We start from the raw sequence: 16,138 nt of genomic DNA, 5'->3' as shown, positions 1-16,138 counted from the left end.
TTCTTTTTAAGATGTCTCATCATGAAGTGGAACTTTCTAGCTGAGGGTATGCTCCAAGAGGTAATACAGTTATCCCCTGCTATTTGGTGGACTTTGTGATCCTGGGTATGACTGTACACCACGTCCCTCTGTGGTAGCAGGCAGCTTTGATCGGCATTTTGGCCAATGGCACTAGTTAAATACAGTGTCTCACAGACAGGCTGGTTAACTTTCAGCTAAGAAGCATATGATGTATAACAGAAATGAACAGCAAAGATGCAGAGTTCAGTTTAGTCCCATTGTTTCCTTACTTGCGTACTTAAGAGTCTCCATCCAATTTAGAAGAGTCTCCGGGTTGCCCTAATGTTATACATAACTTTTTCTGGCAACAGCTAGCGAAGCAACAACAATAACTTTTATATCGGTGACAAGTGTACTTACATAGGAGCGGGCATCCCAGTGGCACTGGAGTACGACTTGCTTTCTTTCGTGTACTAAAATTAGAGTGTCGTAATTGCTCTTCCATACAGCACCATTAATGATCTCCTGAAGAGAAAGTTTTATAGCAAGGACTTCTTTTTTCTATAATAATGCTGTTTCCTTTCCATTATTCTGTCAGTCAATCTTTGATTTTAATATTAGTCATATAATCAGACAAAAATTTAGGTTGGAAATGACTTCTAGAGTCACCTAATTCAACCTTATGCTTAGAGCAGGGCTAACTTGGACATTAGACCAGTTTGCTGAAGGTCTTGTGCAGTCAAGTTTTGAAGACCTGCTGGCTACAACCATGCTAATGCAGCCTTGTCTTTACTTAGCCTTCATTGCTGAAATGGTGAACTTCCAATTTATATTTAGATTGCTGACAGTCAGGACCTCTAGTTACTTCTTTGCAGATCTACTACCTAGACCGTCGGTCCCCATCCTACGCTGCTGCATGGGACTATGCCATCCTAGCTGCAGGACTTTGCCTTCATTTCTGTACAATTTCATGAGACTCCTGTTATCAGTTGCTTCTCTAGGTATCTCTGAACAGCAGCTCTGCCCTCCAGTTCATTGTCCAAGTTGTTGATGAAGATGTTAACAGTACCATACCGAGTATCAACCCCAGAGGAACACTATTTAGACTTTGAACTGTTGACTGCTACTTTTTTTCTTCTAGCCACTGGAAGCTCCAGGTATTCTACTCCCATATTACTACACATGGTATGGTATGGTATGGTAAATATAATAAATATAATATAACATAACATAACATAACAAGCAATATACAGTTGTTGAATCACAAAAGGAAAAGATGGGAAGGAAGCAAACAAACTAACTTGTCAGCTATATGTATATGATGTATATGAAAAAAAGAAGTATTTTAAAGTGTTAACTATATCTTTAGGAATCACACCATGATATTTTTCAATCCCCGATTCACTAAGAGGAAATTTTCTGACATCTTTCTATCTTCATCATTCTTCAGCTGATCTTCTTAGAAGGATAATTCATGCATTCCTAAATGCATGGAAATTCCTTAAAATACGCATTTGGTTTAACAACAGCTAAGCATGCTTTTGGAAAACTGCAACCAGTCAGATAGTTTAAGTAGCCAGGTAATCTTTCCTGGTGTACATAACAGACAAGGCTATTTCCAACATCACCATCTCCTTTTAAAGCCATCTGCTACAAATTGCGCGCTAAGCTCTATCAAACCACTTCTTTGTTTTTTAAGTTTGTGCTACTGGGTTCAGACAGCGCGGAGAAGAAAACTGAGAAAAATATGCCAGAAGGATGGCTGAAACTGGGATTTGGCAGCTGTCAGAGGGAAAGAACTGAGGTCACAAGGAACAGCCGAAAGCTTCAACAGACAAAATCAAGTCATAGAGGCATATATGCCGGTAAGTGTATAAAATACATTAAATTATTGTAGAATATGAGAGTAAGATAAATTCTACTGTGGCAGTTTATTTGTTCACTTCTAGATAGAAAAACATTTTCTCAACTTTGCCAAAGCAAACAAACTGTAAGTGCAAACAGACTTTTAAATTACATTAACATACTAGAAGAACATCTGGTACAAACACTGTCAACTTTCCAGGCATTCTTAGATAAGTATTTGTGGTTAGTGTGTCAGCTGCACTGGGCTTTTTTTTTTTTTTTAAATTATTTTTTTTAAATGAACTATGCTCACAGGTCATAAATGCTCAAAGAATGTTCTCACAAAATAAATAATCATGAATAAGCTCTCACTATAAATTTCTTACCCCTCAACACTCCTTTGCAGTACATCTTCGTGTTTAACTCCCTGATGTACAACTGTACTGTTAGCTTTTGTGAAGATGGTAATTAAGCTGTTTTTTTATAAGCTACCAATTACTGCTTAGTCTTGACCAATCCCCTAATCCACTGGTAAAGCAAAATTAAAACATGAAAATAAAATAATGATTTCATAAACAACAGTGAGAAGTAAAACCATGAAGTACCTTCAGTAAAAATACCAAGCTACTACCAACAACCAGTACAAACTGGGCTGGTGCCCACTGTGACACAAAGATCTGGAGGAAGGCAAACCATGTGTCATCACATATTCCCAGACTGACTAGCCTAGACAGTCTGTGGTACTACTACTAAAAGGACATAATCAGAGCACTTGTTATACATTACTGAGACCAGCAGTATACCCTTTACAATAACTCTCACGGAGTTTACATACCAGTTGCTGACATAGACAGGATTGGCAGAGGTTTCTGCACCAATAAAAGAGGCGGACTAAGAAAAACGTATTAAATGATCTCAGGTTTTTCTTAATTGTAAGAAACTCAGTCATATTGTATCTTATGACAGTTTACGTCTACTTCTTACAAGTGGAAACATTGAAGTTTTTTTTTAAAGAATGTTAATCCCAAAAGAGGAAGAATGTTTGATTTTGCTAAAAATACTTTAAAAATCCTAATTTCATTCTGCCACTGTTATTTGGTGTCTATCAGACTGAGGTCAGGACCTTCTCATGGTAAATTTCAAATTTTTACTTTTTGTCCTCATAGCGCTGTTGGCAGGATCCTGTAAGGTCCCTACAGAATTCAAGTGATGCTCTGCTGAGTGATTTGTTGAGCCTGAAGTGTGAATTCTATAGTTTGCATGAACTACCTACACCTTTCTGCTGCCAGCTCCGCTCTTACATGCCAATGCACATCAATTCCAACTTGCAATACCCTGAATATTACAGTCCTTGGCCTATTCTAAATTGAGCAAAAACACTGTGTTAAATACATGATGATTCCTCAGTGTCCACCAAACTTCATATTGGACTGAAAAGACAGCAATTTTCATTTTCCAGTTGTTGTCAAGCAAATGACAAAATCCACAGATACACAACGTAAGGGTAATAACTATTTACTGTTTTAAGGTCATCAAGCTTCTGTTCCTCAACATACAAAACTGATCAACATGTCATCATCATAAAATTATCATAATTTCAAATAATTTTTCCTTGACTATAAAGATTAAAACCCCACTTTTGTTCCTTCCTTATTTATTCTAGAAAATATATTCTATTCCTAAAACATACTGAAGGGCTTTACTTCTGCTGGTGACCTGAAGAACTTAATACCAGCCCATACATAGTCTGAGGAAGTTCTGAAAACCCACATAAGGAAGCACTTAATTTTCCGTAAAATGGTACAAAGACAAAACAAAGTACAATTCCATGGCCATTATACTAGGAGGATTTGCAGACTCAAAGAAGTTTCAGGAAATTTAAACAGATGCCGTAACATGTTGCTTAAATCAGTTTGCACAACACAATAATTTGGACCAGACAATGTATTATACAAGAGGAGTATTGGTAAGAAAAGAACACATACATTTTTTGCAATGGAAAAGGTGAGACACTTCATGAACTGCCAGAATGGTAATAGCTGGGCAAGAGGTATCATATTAAGAAAAAAGCTTTTTATTGAAATTTTGGTCCACTTTTCCACAATACTTTACTGTCTCCTTTTCACACTTTTAAATAGTATGTCATATTCTATTCAGTTTGTTATTAATTTGAAAAAAAAGAACAGTTCTTCAACCTTGCTGTGCTTTTAAATGGCTAAGTAGTACCAAGAGCCTCAATAGGGATTTCATTAAATAAGCATTTTAGGCTTGACTTACCTATAAAACAGTTTGAACTTGCTCACTTTAGACAAAGAAATTTCAACTATCCTCAGCTGTTCCTAAATTCTGTCTATATTCTAAGCAGATTATAAAAGTGCATGTGTGACACAATTATTTGGTCTAATTATAACGTACAACAAAAGTAGGCTGTTCTTGAGATTCTCTTCAAAGAATAATTTAATCTGTCTTAAGAAATGTTAAATGAAAGACTGATACGGGTTAAGTTTTTGTTCTGTCCATAAGTTTTAAAAATAAAATTTCAAAACGCTGCTTTTTTTTTTTCTTGCCCAAAAATTCAGATGGGAGAGAAGGAGACTTTATAACTGTACTTGTTTCAGTAAAATGACATATAGTTCACTTGAAGTAAAGATTCCCTACCTTGATGGACTGACTGTAAGGTCCTATGCTAGCAGGTGCCCAGTGGGAAATGCTCTGTACATGCATGACCAGTTTTTCATCACGTAACACATCATCCATTGCAACGTCATACTTATGTGCAAGGCAGTCAATGCAAAACAGTACTCCATCAGGTAACAGGCTTTCCACACATACTCTGAAAACACAAGACAATTATTTTTTTCAAACAGTTTGCTTGCACGACCTTTCAGCATTTATTTTCCGTAGGTTTTTTCTTTTGGATCCTATGTTATGAAATTTTCTCAGGAACATCAAATAAAGCTATCATATCGCAATAACCTGCTAGCATTGACACTGTTATCTCCTCTCCAAATAATGATCAACCTCAGACTTCCAGCAAGATAATTTCCACTACCAAGGAGAAACTGGCATCATAGCCAATGCCTCACTTCCACTTAGTTATTTTTATGACATGTATCACTTTACTAAGAATACATGAGTTCTTTTATTAAAAAAAAAACCTTGACCACACAATGTTGGAAATGCCAGACAAGTTATGCTAAGCAGCCTTTAGACTGAGTGTATCGTTGTCATATTCTTACCTCCACGGATTTTTCACTGAATCTCCATCCAATGGTTGGACTAGAGGTTCAGGTTTCTAAAAAGCAGCAGCTCATGGTTCCTTTACATCCTTCTCACATGTTATCATGCAATACTGAGCATATTTTTTCATTAATACTTCAAGATGCATGACAGACACACAGTTATGACAGGGCTAAAAACATACTTAATCATTCATTTAAAACTTTCACTTTTGTTTGCTCCAAGGAAGACTGAGTGCCTGGACAGAGACAGACAGACACACGGTCTGCTGCATGTGGCCAGTGGAAAAGCAGGAGGGGGGGGTGGGGGAAATCAACATTTCAAAGCCTGAAAAATAATTGTATTCGTAGTCCATGCATAAAAAAGTCATTTAGCTCCCAGCAGTAATCCAACAAAAAATTACTTGTTCTCTTTACATATCATATAACAGAACCTTACAAAAAATCTTATCATCTTGCTTATTTCTTCCAAGAAAACTATTTTTCTACCCTCCTCCCACATGCAAATGCAGTATTTTTTCCTCATTACCATCATCATAAGCATGGATGAATGGATTTTCTGCTTGGGCTGGTAAATTTTCAAGACAATTTTGCAAATTTAGTGCAGATCCACACCCTTGAGTCACTGCTTCCAGCATATTGCTTGTGAGAACTCCCACAACCAGGTCTCTGTGCATAATGCAATGATGCAGCCATGCAAACTGCTGTATAATTTTTCTTCTGGACAAAATGCAACATAAATCTGTTTGTGCCATAAAGATAACCATAAAAAGCCATTTTCCTGCAACTTCCTAATCTTTCTACCTGTTATTTTAGTGACGGAGGACTATGTGACTGGCTACGTAAATGTGGAGGCTTAAAACATTCAGCAGCATGAGAAATTAAAGACGCTAAATCGGGAGAAGGGTATATGTCATAAAAAGAACTTAAAATACATAGGAGTGGAGATTCATTTTTGTGTAGTTTACAGCTGGGACTAGATCCCTCCTCTTAAGGCACACACAACCAACATTCCATCCCTCTGTGATTTAGTAATCCTGGCCTACAATCAGCACCTGAAAGAAGCCTCTTCCGACTCTCTTTTAGTATCTTCTGACACCCGAACAGCGTAGGAGAATGTGAATCTATCATGATATATATTATCTTAACAACATCATTTAGCTTTTTGTCATGCTACACTTAAAATTCACATGCTTATACTACACTGCATATTCTGTAATATGGGTATAAAATATAGTATTTTACATTAGCAAATTGCTAAAACAGTTGGTTTTAAAAATGAGAATAAGACGTGAGGTCTGACCTCATAGACCCTGCCATGACCATCGTCTGACCCTGCTTTGAACACGGGACTCGACTAGATGACCTACAGAGGTCCCTTCCAACCTCTATTAACCTATGATCCAAGTGGAATTTTTCAAACTACAGCAGTTCTACCTACTGAGCATATTATCTCAGATGCTTAAGAACATGAATTACTGTAATAGAAAGAAGCCCTTTTGACAAAGGCAATAAAGAATTTACAAATGGAAAATCAGTTTTAACACACAACTTTTAAAAAAGCAGAACAAAATTTTCATGGGCTAGGTGATTGTTATTCAATTTCCAATGGAAAAAAAAATAAACGCAAAACCAACACACCCAAATAACACAGGAATCACATACTGCATACCTAGACCATCAAGCTGTTTCGTTATTTTAGAGGTGGTCTCGGATGCAACATTGAAGATTCTGTACAACAGATATTAAAAAGCTATGATTTGGGGATCTATGAATGAAAGTGTTAGCATCGGTGTATTCAGAAGTCTGAAATCAGATTTTTTCATACTTGCATTCTTACTGAATACATAAGTGCAGCTAAGCTACCCATGAACAATCATTATCTGACAGAAACACAAGACATTAAGAACAACGCCACTGAATCAAGCCAGAGATTCATCTAGTCCAATATGCATCTTCAACCACAGCCAATGTATACAAGCAGGGGAAGAAAAGGAACAGAATAAGTATATATCGGTACTGTCCTGAAATATCTTTCAGTACCAAATGATGTGCATCTCAGGCACCTCCTCAGCTAACAATTTTGCTTTCATATGCATCAAAATAAACAGAACAAGGTCAATAAGGTTTGTCACAATGACCTAGAAGGTTCCAAACCTCATCACTTTTAGAAAGACATAATAATTGATAGCAAGGCTTCAGTAAGGCTTTTGACACTGTCTCCCATAACATCTCCACAGAGAAGCTGTTGATGTATGGGCTGGATGAGTAGACTGGATGGATTGAGGTGGACTGAAAACTGGCTGAATGGCTAGGCCCAGAGGGTGGACACAAAGTGTCTCTGTAGGTGCACAAAATCTCACAGGTGGCCAGTAACTAGTGGTGTACCCCAGGAGTCTATACTGGGTCCAATCCTTTTCAACATCTTCATTAATAATCTGGAGGAGGGGGCAGAATGTACTCTTGGCAAGTTCGTAAATGATAGAAAAGTGGGAGGAATGGCTGACACACCAGAGGTTTGTGTTGCCATCCAGATGGACCTCGACAGGCTGGAGAAACAGGCACACAGGAACCTCATGAAGTTCAACAAGGAGAAGTTGAAAGTCCTGCACCCGGGGAGGAACAAACCCATGCTTTAGCATATTCTGGGGGCTAACTGGCTGGAAAGCAGCTTTGCAAAAAAGGTCCTGGAGATTCCTGATGGACACCAAGTCAAACATGAGCCCGCAATGCACCTTTGTGGCAAAGAGGGCTGATGATATCCTTGGCTGCATTCACAGGAACGTTCACAGCAGGTCAAGGGAGGCAAACAAACAAGAAAAGCAAATAAAGTCCCACCAAAATAAAAGGCTTGTCAGTTCAATCAAGTCACAGAGAAGAACTCAGACTTGCACAAAATGTATTATTTTTCTGAAAGGCCATGGTGGGGGGGAAGGGAGTGCACTTATAGGCCTTATGGTATATATTAAGGCAAGAATTTCCAATCCTAGTGTTTTTGAGTTGAGCAGCCCTGATGTGATTACTCCAAAAGGCAGCAAAATTCTACTTCTAATACTGTGAGGCACAAACATTTGGACAAAAGCTTCATAAATATGGTAACAATAATTCAGTATATTACAGTGTATCATAAATATACTATAGCAGTAGTCTAATCCTACCTTGCTGGTGGACACAAATCAAATTCTGTCACATAAACTGAATTTATAACATTGAAATCTTTCATGCTCTTCATATACAGATGAACCAAAATAATATCCTTCAGTTTCAATCCCTCTGAAGTCATATTAGCTGCAGGATAAAAATAATACAGTTGTTAAAGACGGAATATTTTAAATGTGTGTAGAAAGACAGCACAGGCATCCTGTTCTTGTTCAGCAAAACCAACTGGTAATAAACCTAACAGTTGCCTAAACATGACTGAAGGCTTTGCAACATACTACCTTTCCCCCATAATGCTTTTTTTTTTCTATGAAACTCTTTCTTATGTTAATTTTCCAAATATACAGAAACAGAATACAAATAAAATTTATCCACCCTAAGCAGTGGTGAATTCTTGCCTCAAGAAAACCTATCATGGATTAATGCATGTAGATAAGTTACAGTCCGAATTCCTCGTATCCATAAGTTTTATTATCTCGTATTTTGTTTATTTTCAGTCTATGAATGCTAGTAATCTATAGAAGACTTTGAATCATAAAAGTACAGAACTGGAAAGGACAATAACAGGTCCTTTAGTGCATCACCTTCTTCAAAGAAAAGATCAAATATTTATATGCTATTCCAGGGGGATGCTTGTCTAAGCTGTTTTTAAAAACCCTCACTGCAATAAGAATCTCCGCATAAACAAAGAGTTATAAATGGCAAGACAGACAATAGGAAACAGAAGTAGCCACAGGAGAAATGAAGGAAAGATGACAGCAGAAGGAAGTTCAAGCAGACAGTTAAAGAAAAGATACTGAGAAGTCAAGATCATCTGAATGTGTATGCATAGAAGATTCCAGTCGTAGCACTTAAGAAGTATTACTCTTACATAGTCAATACCATAACAAGATATGCGAATCAGCTCTGCAGTGTGGACCTTTTGTAACTCATGAGCTAAATGAAGAATTCTCTGAATACAGAACATCTGTAATAACAGAGTCCCACATGACCTAACTTAAATGAGCTATGTAAAGCTCTTCTCAGTGTAACTTTGGGGATCCTGTCCTTTAATGTTACAGTGTGTACCTCTATAGACCTATTTATTTGTTTTCACGTGGAGAAGTTCAAGTATAAAGACAATCTCTGTTGGCTGTTGCCTTAGTGATAAACAAATACTTTTTGTGAAAAACATTTCTATGCTTTTAAAGGCAGTTCAGGAGTTGCCACACTTCCGTAAAGGTCAGTTTGGTCACACCAATACTGAATTTTGCTCTAAACATCTCAGCTTTACTTAGTCATACTGCCATTAGTGTTGGCTAACTGGAGGGGAATTCTTGTTGACAGAAAAGGAAATGTGCACTGAGTGATATAAGAGATTATACAGCAATTAACATAGAACTCCTATGAAGTCAAGATACATCTCCAGAAATATCAACTGAGAAATTAGCACACAATGATAATTCTGTCCAGAAATACAAATGTATTTGAATACTGCCTGATAGCAACCACTAGGTCAATACCAGCTGCTATGTCAACAGTCAAGGAGGAAACAAGGACATTTTTCAGATTTCCAGCCAGCATTTTAGTCAAAAAGAAAGAGTTTTGGCCTGCAGTTAAAAGTTCTGCAGCATTATATGGAATACTGAAGGGGGAAACGGGGAGGGAGGGGTAAAACAAAACCAAAAGAAAGCGACCCCTTGCCCAGGTCTAAATTTAAAATGCATAAGCCAACAAGCTAACTCAAATTTGTGGACATGTAACAGTATTAGAGCAAGTTGAAGGCCAAGAGATTTGGATAAATTCATAATTTCTAGCTATATTTAAAAAAATCTTCTTACAGTAAATAAAAGTACACTCCCCTTTTCCTCTGCTTGAATTAGAGGAATGATGGGAAATAATTTCTCCCTAGCTTGTAAGTAGAATAAACTTGACCTCCCAAAGCACTGTACCTAGTAGGAAGGCATAAATGATGAACCAGGGTTCTGACAAGAAGTTCTGTTTCCCAAGGCAGGACTCTTACACTGCACATCTCCAGAATGTACAAGGAAACCATACAGACTTTCTGCTGAATTTAAGGCCAATCACTGTTCCAAATAATTGATAAAATATGATTAGGTGACACTCAACCTTACTTAGGCAGAACTGCCTATTAAGAACTGACCCAAAATATAACCTTGGCCAAAGTACAGCTTAATTTTTTAAAATGGGTTATCCAGGATCCTTATGCTGAGAGCCACAAAAGACAGCATCGAAACTGTCTACACAAAGTAGCACTTTAGACTAAATTTTCATATAATAAAAATATATGTAGTTCCCTTCAAGCCTATGGAGCTTTGCCATGGTACAGCTGCACCAGAGCTGCTTTATATATAGAGCACTGCAATCTTTGTCATTTTTCAATGCTATCTAAAGAAAAGTTTAACAAAATAAACGTTAACAGTAAACAGTGCTTGGCTTCATAGGAGAATTCCATTCACTTTACAGAACAACCATGTTTCATAACATCTAGTAATAAATTTCCATTTCTGAATCCTTTTGGCAGCACTTATCCTCTTTAGAGGTGATTAAATCAGTTAACCCAGTGAAGAGAAGGTTGAAAGACCTGTGCTTATTTCATTCTCATAGCGCTGAAGACTGAACTGCTGTATAGATCCTAAGTTTGAGTTCAGAAAAAGCCTTGTGCATACTTGCAGACCAGTTACATTCTCAGAAACAAATTGTTTCCTTTGCCATGACAGAACCACAATTCATTCAGTCTTCCACACCCACTTCCAAAAAGAGAAAAACGAAAGGAAACGTGAGAACTGACATTTTCTACCAAGGATCAGAAAATTACTATTTTTCTTGACTATAATACAGCTAATACAATTACTTTGCTGAAAGCAATAGGCTACTGTACTAGTCAGAGACACAATCTTTTTTGACAGATGCTAAGGCAAAAATATATAATGTTTGTACTGGCAGACTTCCACTCAAATATAATGAGAACAAAACAAAACTTTACTCAATGCTTTTGCTTCAATTTGCAGATTATGCCCAGAAGATTTACACTAAATACCATTGTCTCTTACTACAAGTTTGAGCATATCCATCTTGCTGATTTCCAAGCAATCCAAAAATAGCTTAAGGACCTTTTACAAAGTATAACTTCTTTGCTTCTGAAAAAAATTCTAGAGTTTCTTTGTCATCCTATATATATATCCTTTGTCATCCTATATCACAAATACTCAGTGGCACATGCAAAAAATAAGATTTTATAGGACAATATGTCACACAAGTTCATGAACAAGAATATGAGCCTACCTATTTAGAAAATAAAAATTATTGCCATTTTTATGAAAAGAAGCCTGTATAAATATGCTTTACTTGAAATTTGGAATGAAAAAAAAATTCAAAACAAAAATGTGAACATTTTATTTTATACGTCAATATCTTGTAAGAGAGGGATAGTAAGGAACCTGTATTTCATGATTCCCAAGACAGCAATTTCTCCTTTACATTAAGAATATAAATGAGATTTACTGCTACTGACCTAATCATAGGTGCCACAATGTGCAACAGCTTTCTAGAAAACTTAATTTAAAATTATGGTAGCTACAAAAGTGCTTTAGTAAGTAGACAGCATTCATAGCACACATGCATACTCACACACACAGTATAGATCGCAAGAAAGCTATAAAGCAAGTTATAAAGCAAGTAAGCACTGTGGAAATAGTGTTGTTACAGTGATATGAACACTACTCTGGCTTTCTAGGGTCTTCAAAAGCCAGTCAAATTATGATGTGTTCAATATTAAAGCCAGCAGTCTTGATATCAATGATTCCAATCAAAAGCAAAATAAGATGGCAAACTGACAACCACAACATTTAAAGTTATAAAATCCTATGACAAGATAGATTCTTACTTAATACCGTATTAAAACCAGTATAATCAACAGCAGATAATGGATTAAGTGAATAAAGCACCTTGGAGAGAAGAAAATGCTTCCCTTGCTGCCTCTTGAGCATTTTTGCCTTTTGATGGAAGGAAGTGGGCAGTGATACCTGAAAACCACTGGTAACCACTCAGGGATCTTCCTGATCTTCCAAACATCTTAGCTACTGGAAATGAAGAACAGCACTATGATTAGAGTAATGAAAGATTTCAGATTAACCTTATTTTAAATTGTTTAAGTAAGAATAACTTCTACAGGAAAAAAATAATTCACAAACTGCAAAAACATCTTCAAAATGTATTTACAGACAAACAGATATAAAACAAAAACTTGAAAGGAAGTGTGCTGGTAACAAAACTTCCAAATGCTGCTTGAGAAATCCTCCTCCAACACTGCCTTGAGAAAATATGCCTGCAAGTAGTATTTAGCTGAGAATTTCAGTACTTTCTCTCCTCCTTTCCATTTTTGCTGACCTTTTACAATTTCTCTACCTGTTTTGATACAGACTTGGCACAACACGTGACACTGTGACGTGACACGTTACAATTTTCAAAAGTATCTCAGTGACACAGGAACAGATTTTCAAATTTATACGCCAAATTTCAACGGAAGTTCGATGTTTAACCTGGTTCTGATAATCTTAGCAAATGCATAACGTGTTTAGGCATTTTTTAACACCCCACCAGGCACTTATCCATATTCAAGAGCCTAAATACCATTCAATATCACTCACTATTATGCTATGAAACTTAGTTTTCAGGAAAATTTACCAATCTTTGGGTGTAGAGTAACAGTGAAGCTGTGGTACTTCAACGAGGTACCAATCCATGAACTCAGGTTTATCTTGCACTAATCACCTCATGTCTGAGGCTGTGCTAATATCAGGGATATGATTAGTTACTGCAGGTCACCTAAGGCACAGTAACTTGCTAAGCTGCTAAACTTGATCCTGCATGTCACCCTGAGGTTGATTGGGTGGGGACAGACTCATACACGATGTAACCAAGTTGAGCAGTTGTGTTTTGAACTTCTTTTTAGAGTTTGCTTTTCTATCTTCAATTTAAAAACAGTAGAGTATGGGTACAGGTGTGGTTAGACCTTTTAAATAAAACTCAATCCCGCCACTCAAATGAATGATTAGATTACTGTAATTTCATTCAGGCAAACAGAACATATTAATGTGTGTTCTCTGAAAGAAAGAATGAAAATAATGGCTTAAGCTCCTTCTGTAAAATAACTTGAAATGCTTCATTGCTACAGATCTATTGATTCCCATCAGAGAAACGCATTGTAGTAGGATCTCTTTTTTTCAAACTGGTTATTAAAGGTCACAAACATTCTTTCCAGGAGTGTTCTTATAGTAATTAACAGTGTACTTCACCAGGGCATGAAATACTCAATATTACTTTTCTAATGAAAGCTGTGCAAGACTTACTGAAATCCAAAGAATTATGTTTCAAAGACTTCCAGATGATTGGAATGTTTTTCCGTGGTTCATCCTCTTCTGATGAAGGGAAAATATCATCATCATTGCAGCTTACCTCACAAGAACAGCTATTGACCACAGTACCTGAATATTCCCCCTGCTTGAGACAAACAATATAAAATAAGCAAGTAAACAGCATACCAAGCAGTATGAAATCTGTACATTTTACCATTCAAATTTTGGGTTTCAATTACAAAAAATACTATAGCTCAATGGGTACTTAATCTTAGAACAATTCATGGAAAAACAGCATTAGGATTTCCCGCTATTTAGATTGCAGAAACTGGCAGAATACAATGTGCTCCTGTTGACATAACATATGGAATAAAAATGCAGACTTAGTAGTAAATAAGAACAACAGATATGAAAAATTATGAGACTCAAGATAAGAGACCGAAAGAATACTATGATGAAGAAATGCTATTCCACAATTATACACAGGACAACTATGATTTCCAATAATAGTATAAATTAAGTGAAAAAAGGAACAGAAGTACAGAAGTATCGATTTGATAATTAACACTGTCATTAAACACTTGAACCAGAGCAAGAGATTAACAAGAAAGTATTAAAACTTTATGGAACCTTGAACGAATGCAGTCCATGTTAAAAAAAAAAATAATAAATCTCTTTCTATTCATCGCACAAAGACTATCCCTTCCATCAAACTCACCACAGTTTGGGATGTTGAGCATTTTGAGATACAGAAAAGAGCATTTCCCAAGATTTATATAGCAAAGTAATTTCTTGACAAGGAAGGAAAATAATTCAGTGTATCTTCTCTTCTTCCAAATTGCTTTCTGAGGCCAAGGAAAAGAAAACTACCCAGCGTGCCTTTTAAAGCACAATACACAGGCAGAGCACATACTGACCAGTTTTACAAAATTCTGTGTTCATTATATTTTCAGTAAGTCATGTAATTACAGCATGCATATATACTTTTTTAATTTTAGAGCAATCCAAACCCCTACTCTCTTCCATCTGATTTTCCAAGGCAGCCTAATCTGCAGAGCACACTGACTTTGGGATCACTAGCGTGGCTAATATTACTTGCCTTCGTCTAAAACCAATATGAATTATGACAGAATTTATCCATAAACCTTAACCAAACATCACTGCATTCTGTAACTCCAGATTCTATCAATTAATTTTCTGCTCAAAGGTCTCAAATTTCATATAGTGTCTAAACTACGCATTTTACTGCCGGCTTCTTAAATACTAAATTCACAAAAATGATGATAAAGCCAAATAAAACATGATAAAAAGCTGACATGATAAAAACATGACAAAATATGAAGCCTCTGGCAATCCTTAAATATGGATTAGGAACTGCTGAATATTCTTTTAGCTCACAAATTAGTGTACTATCTATGGAATTTTCATACAAAATGTCTGTGAAAAAGAACACCAACATAACAGCAAAGCACTCATAAGGTCACCTGAAGTTTGACCCTTTGCATTCTCTGCTTTTTAACAACTAGTTGTCAAACAAAAGGGGATACGTTAAAAATTATTAATCAAATCTGAATATAGACATTTTAAAAAAATACTGCATTTTGTTCTTTCCTTTGGAAAATGAAGTATATCTTAATGCAACTTCGAAGTTTTCTCTTTATATTAAGGAAAAAAAAAAAGTGAGGAAAAAGGCAGAAAACTACAGTGTGCATTAGAAGTCTGCAATGAGAACTCAGCATTTATATTGATACTTGACTTCACTTTAGAGAAAGGATCCAGTTAAGTTAAAGCAGTGTATTTAGAAATTCTCAGGAAAGACTGAATTACAAAAAGGTCATTACCTACAAGAGGAAACAGCTCTGATGTGTCTAAAAGGGCTCAAGGGGAGTTTTATAAGCACAGTAAACAATAAAGGTATGCTCCAAGAGAGGCTGATGTTCTTTGATTGGACCTTATTTTATTCATTCCTCCAAGAAGGCACAAAAGCCAAGGCAATAATCTACTTTATATGAATCAACTGTACATGAGAGGTTAAAAGAAGTCAACTAAATGTAACATAATAGCACAAAGATGAAAACTGCAATTTAGCACAAACACCACATACATTCCAACTTTAAAATACACAAGCATCCAACAGCATCTATACCACTTCACTCTCATTGAATTACACCTTCGACTACTGCTGTTGGTAGATATATTTTGTCGTTACCCAGAGGACTGCCTGATAGCCCCTAACCTTTCAGGTATGACTTCGAAAAAAAAGAAGCAGGAAAACAAATCTGTAATTGAAAGATGGATTAAGATGGATTATGCTAGAACTACAAAAATTCCTTTTTTTCTTTTTCTTTTTGAAGTTTCTATTTTTTTAGCCCCAAGATGTCGCTTTATAGAAATACACAGACTGTATAGTGGCTTGAAATGCTAAGTGTGCTACCATTTCCTTCTTGCAAATTGTTGTTTTGTTAAATTAGTTGCTTTCATTGGCTAATTTGTAATGTCCATCATGAAACAATCAATTTGCATTGTAGCATGGGCACT

General features: G+C 36.3%; 1 protein-coding gene across 1 annotated transcript in view; it reads right to left on the bottom strand.

The window, feature by feature from the left end:
* Positions 1-16,138, bottom strand: part of DPH6 (diphthamine biosynthesis 6) — a 206,830-nt gene that overhangs the window by 109,505 nt on the left and 81,187 nt on the right. Inside the window, exons 8-11 of the mRNA XM_009886923.1 lie at positions 13,595-13,742; positions 12,191-12,322; positions 8,243-8,372; positions 4,504-4,678 (exon numbers count right to left, since the gene is read on the bottom strand). Coding sequence (XP_009885225.1) covers positions 4,504-4,678; positions 8,243-8,372; positions 12,191-12,322; positions 13,595-13,742 — 585 coding nt within the window. The remainder of the gene's footprint in view (positions 1-4,503; positions 4,679-8,242; positions 8,373-12,190; positions 12,323-13,594; positions 13,743-16,138) is intronic.

This window comes from Charadrius vociferus, unplaced genomic scaffold (genome assembly GCF_000708025.1).
Source record: "Charadrius vociferus isolate BGI_N301 unplaced genomic scaffold, ASM70802v2 scaffold14, whole genome shotgun sequence".
In the NCBI taxonomy this organism is placed as follows: domain Eukaryota; kingdom Metazoa; phylum Chordata; class Aves; order Charadriiformes; family Charadriidae; genus Charadrius; species Charadrius vociferus.
This window is presented reverse-complemented; position numbering and strand designations above follow the sequence as displayed.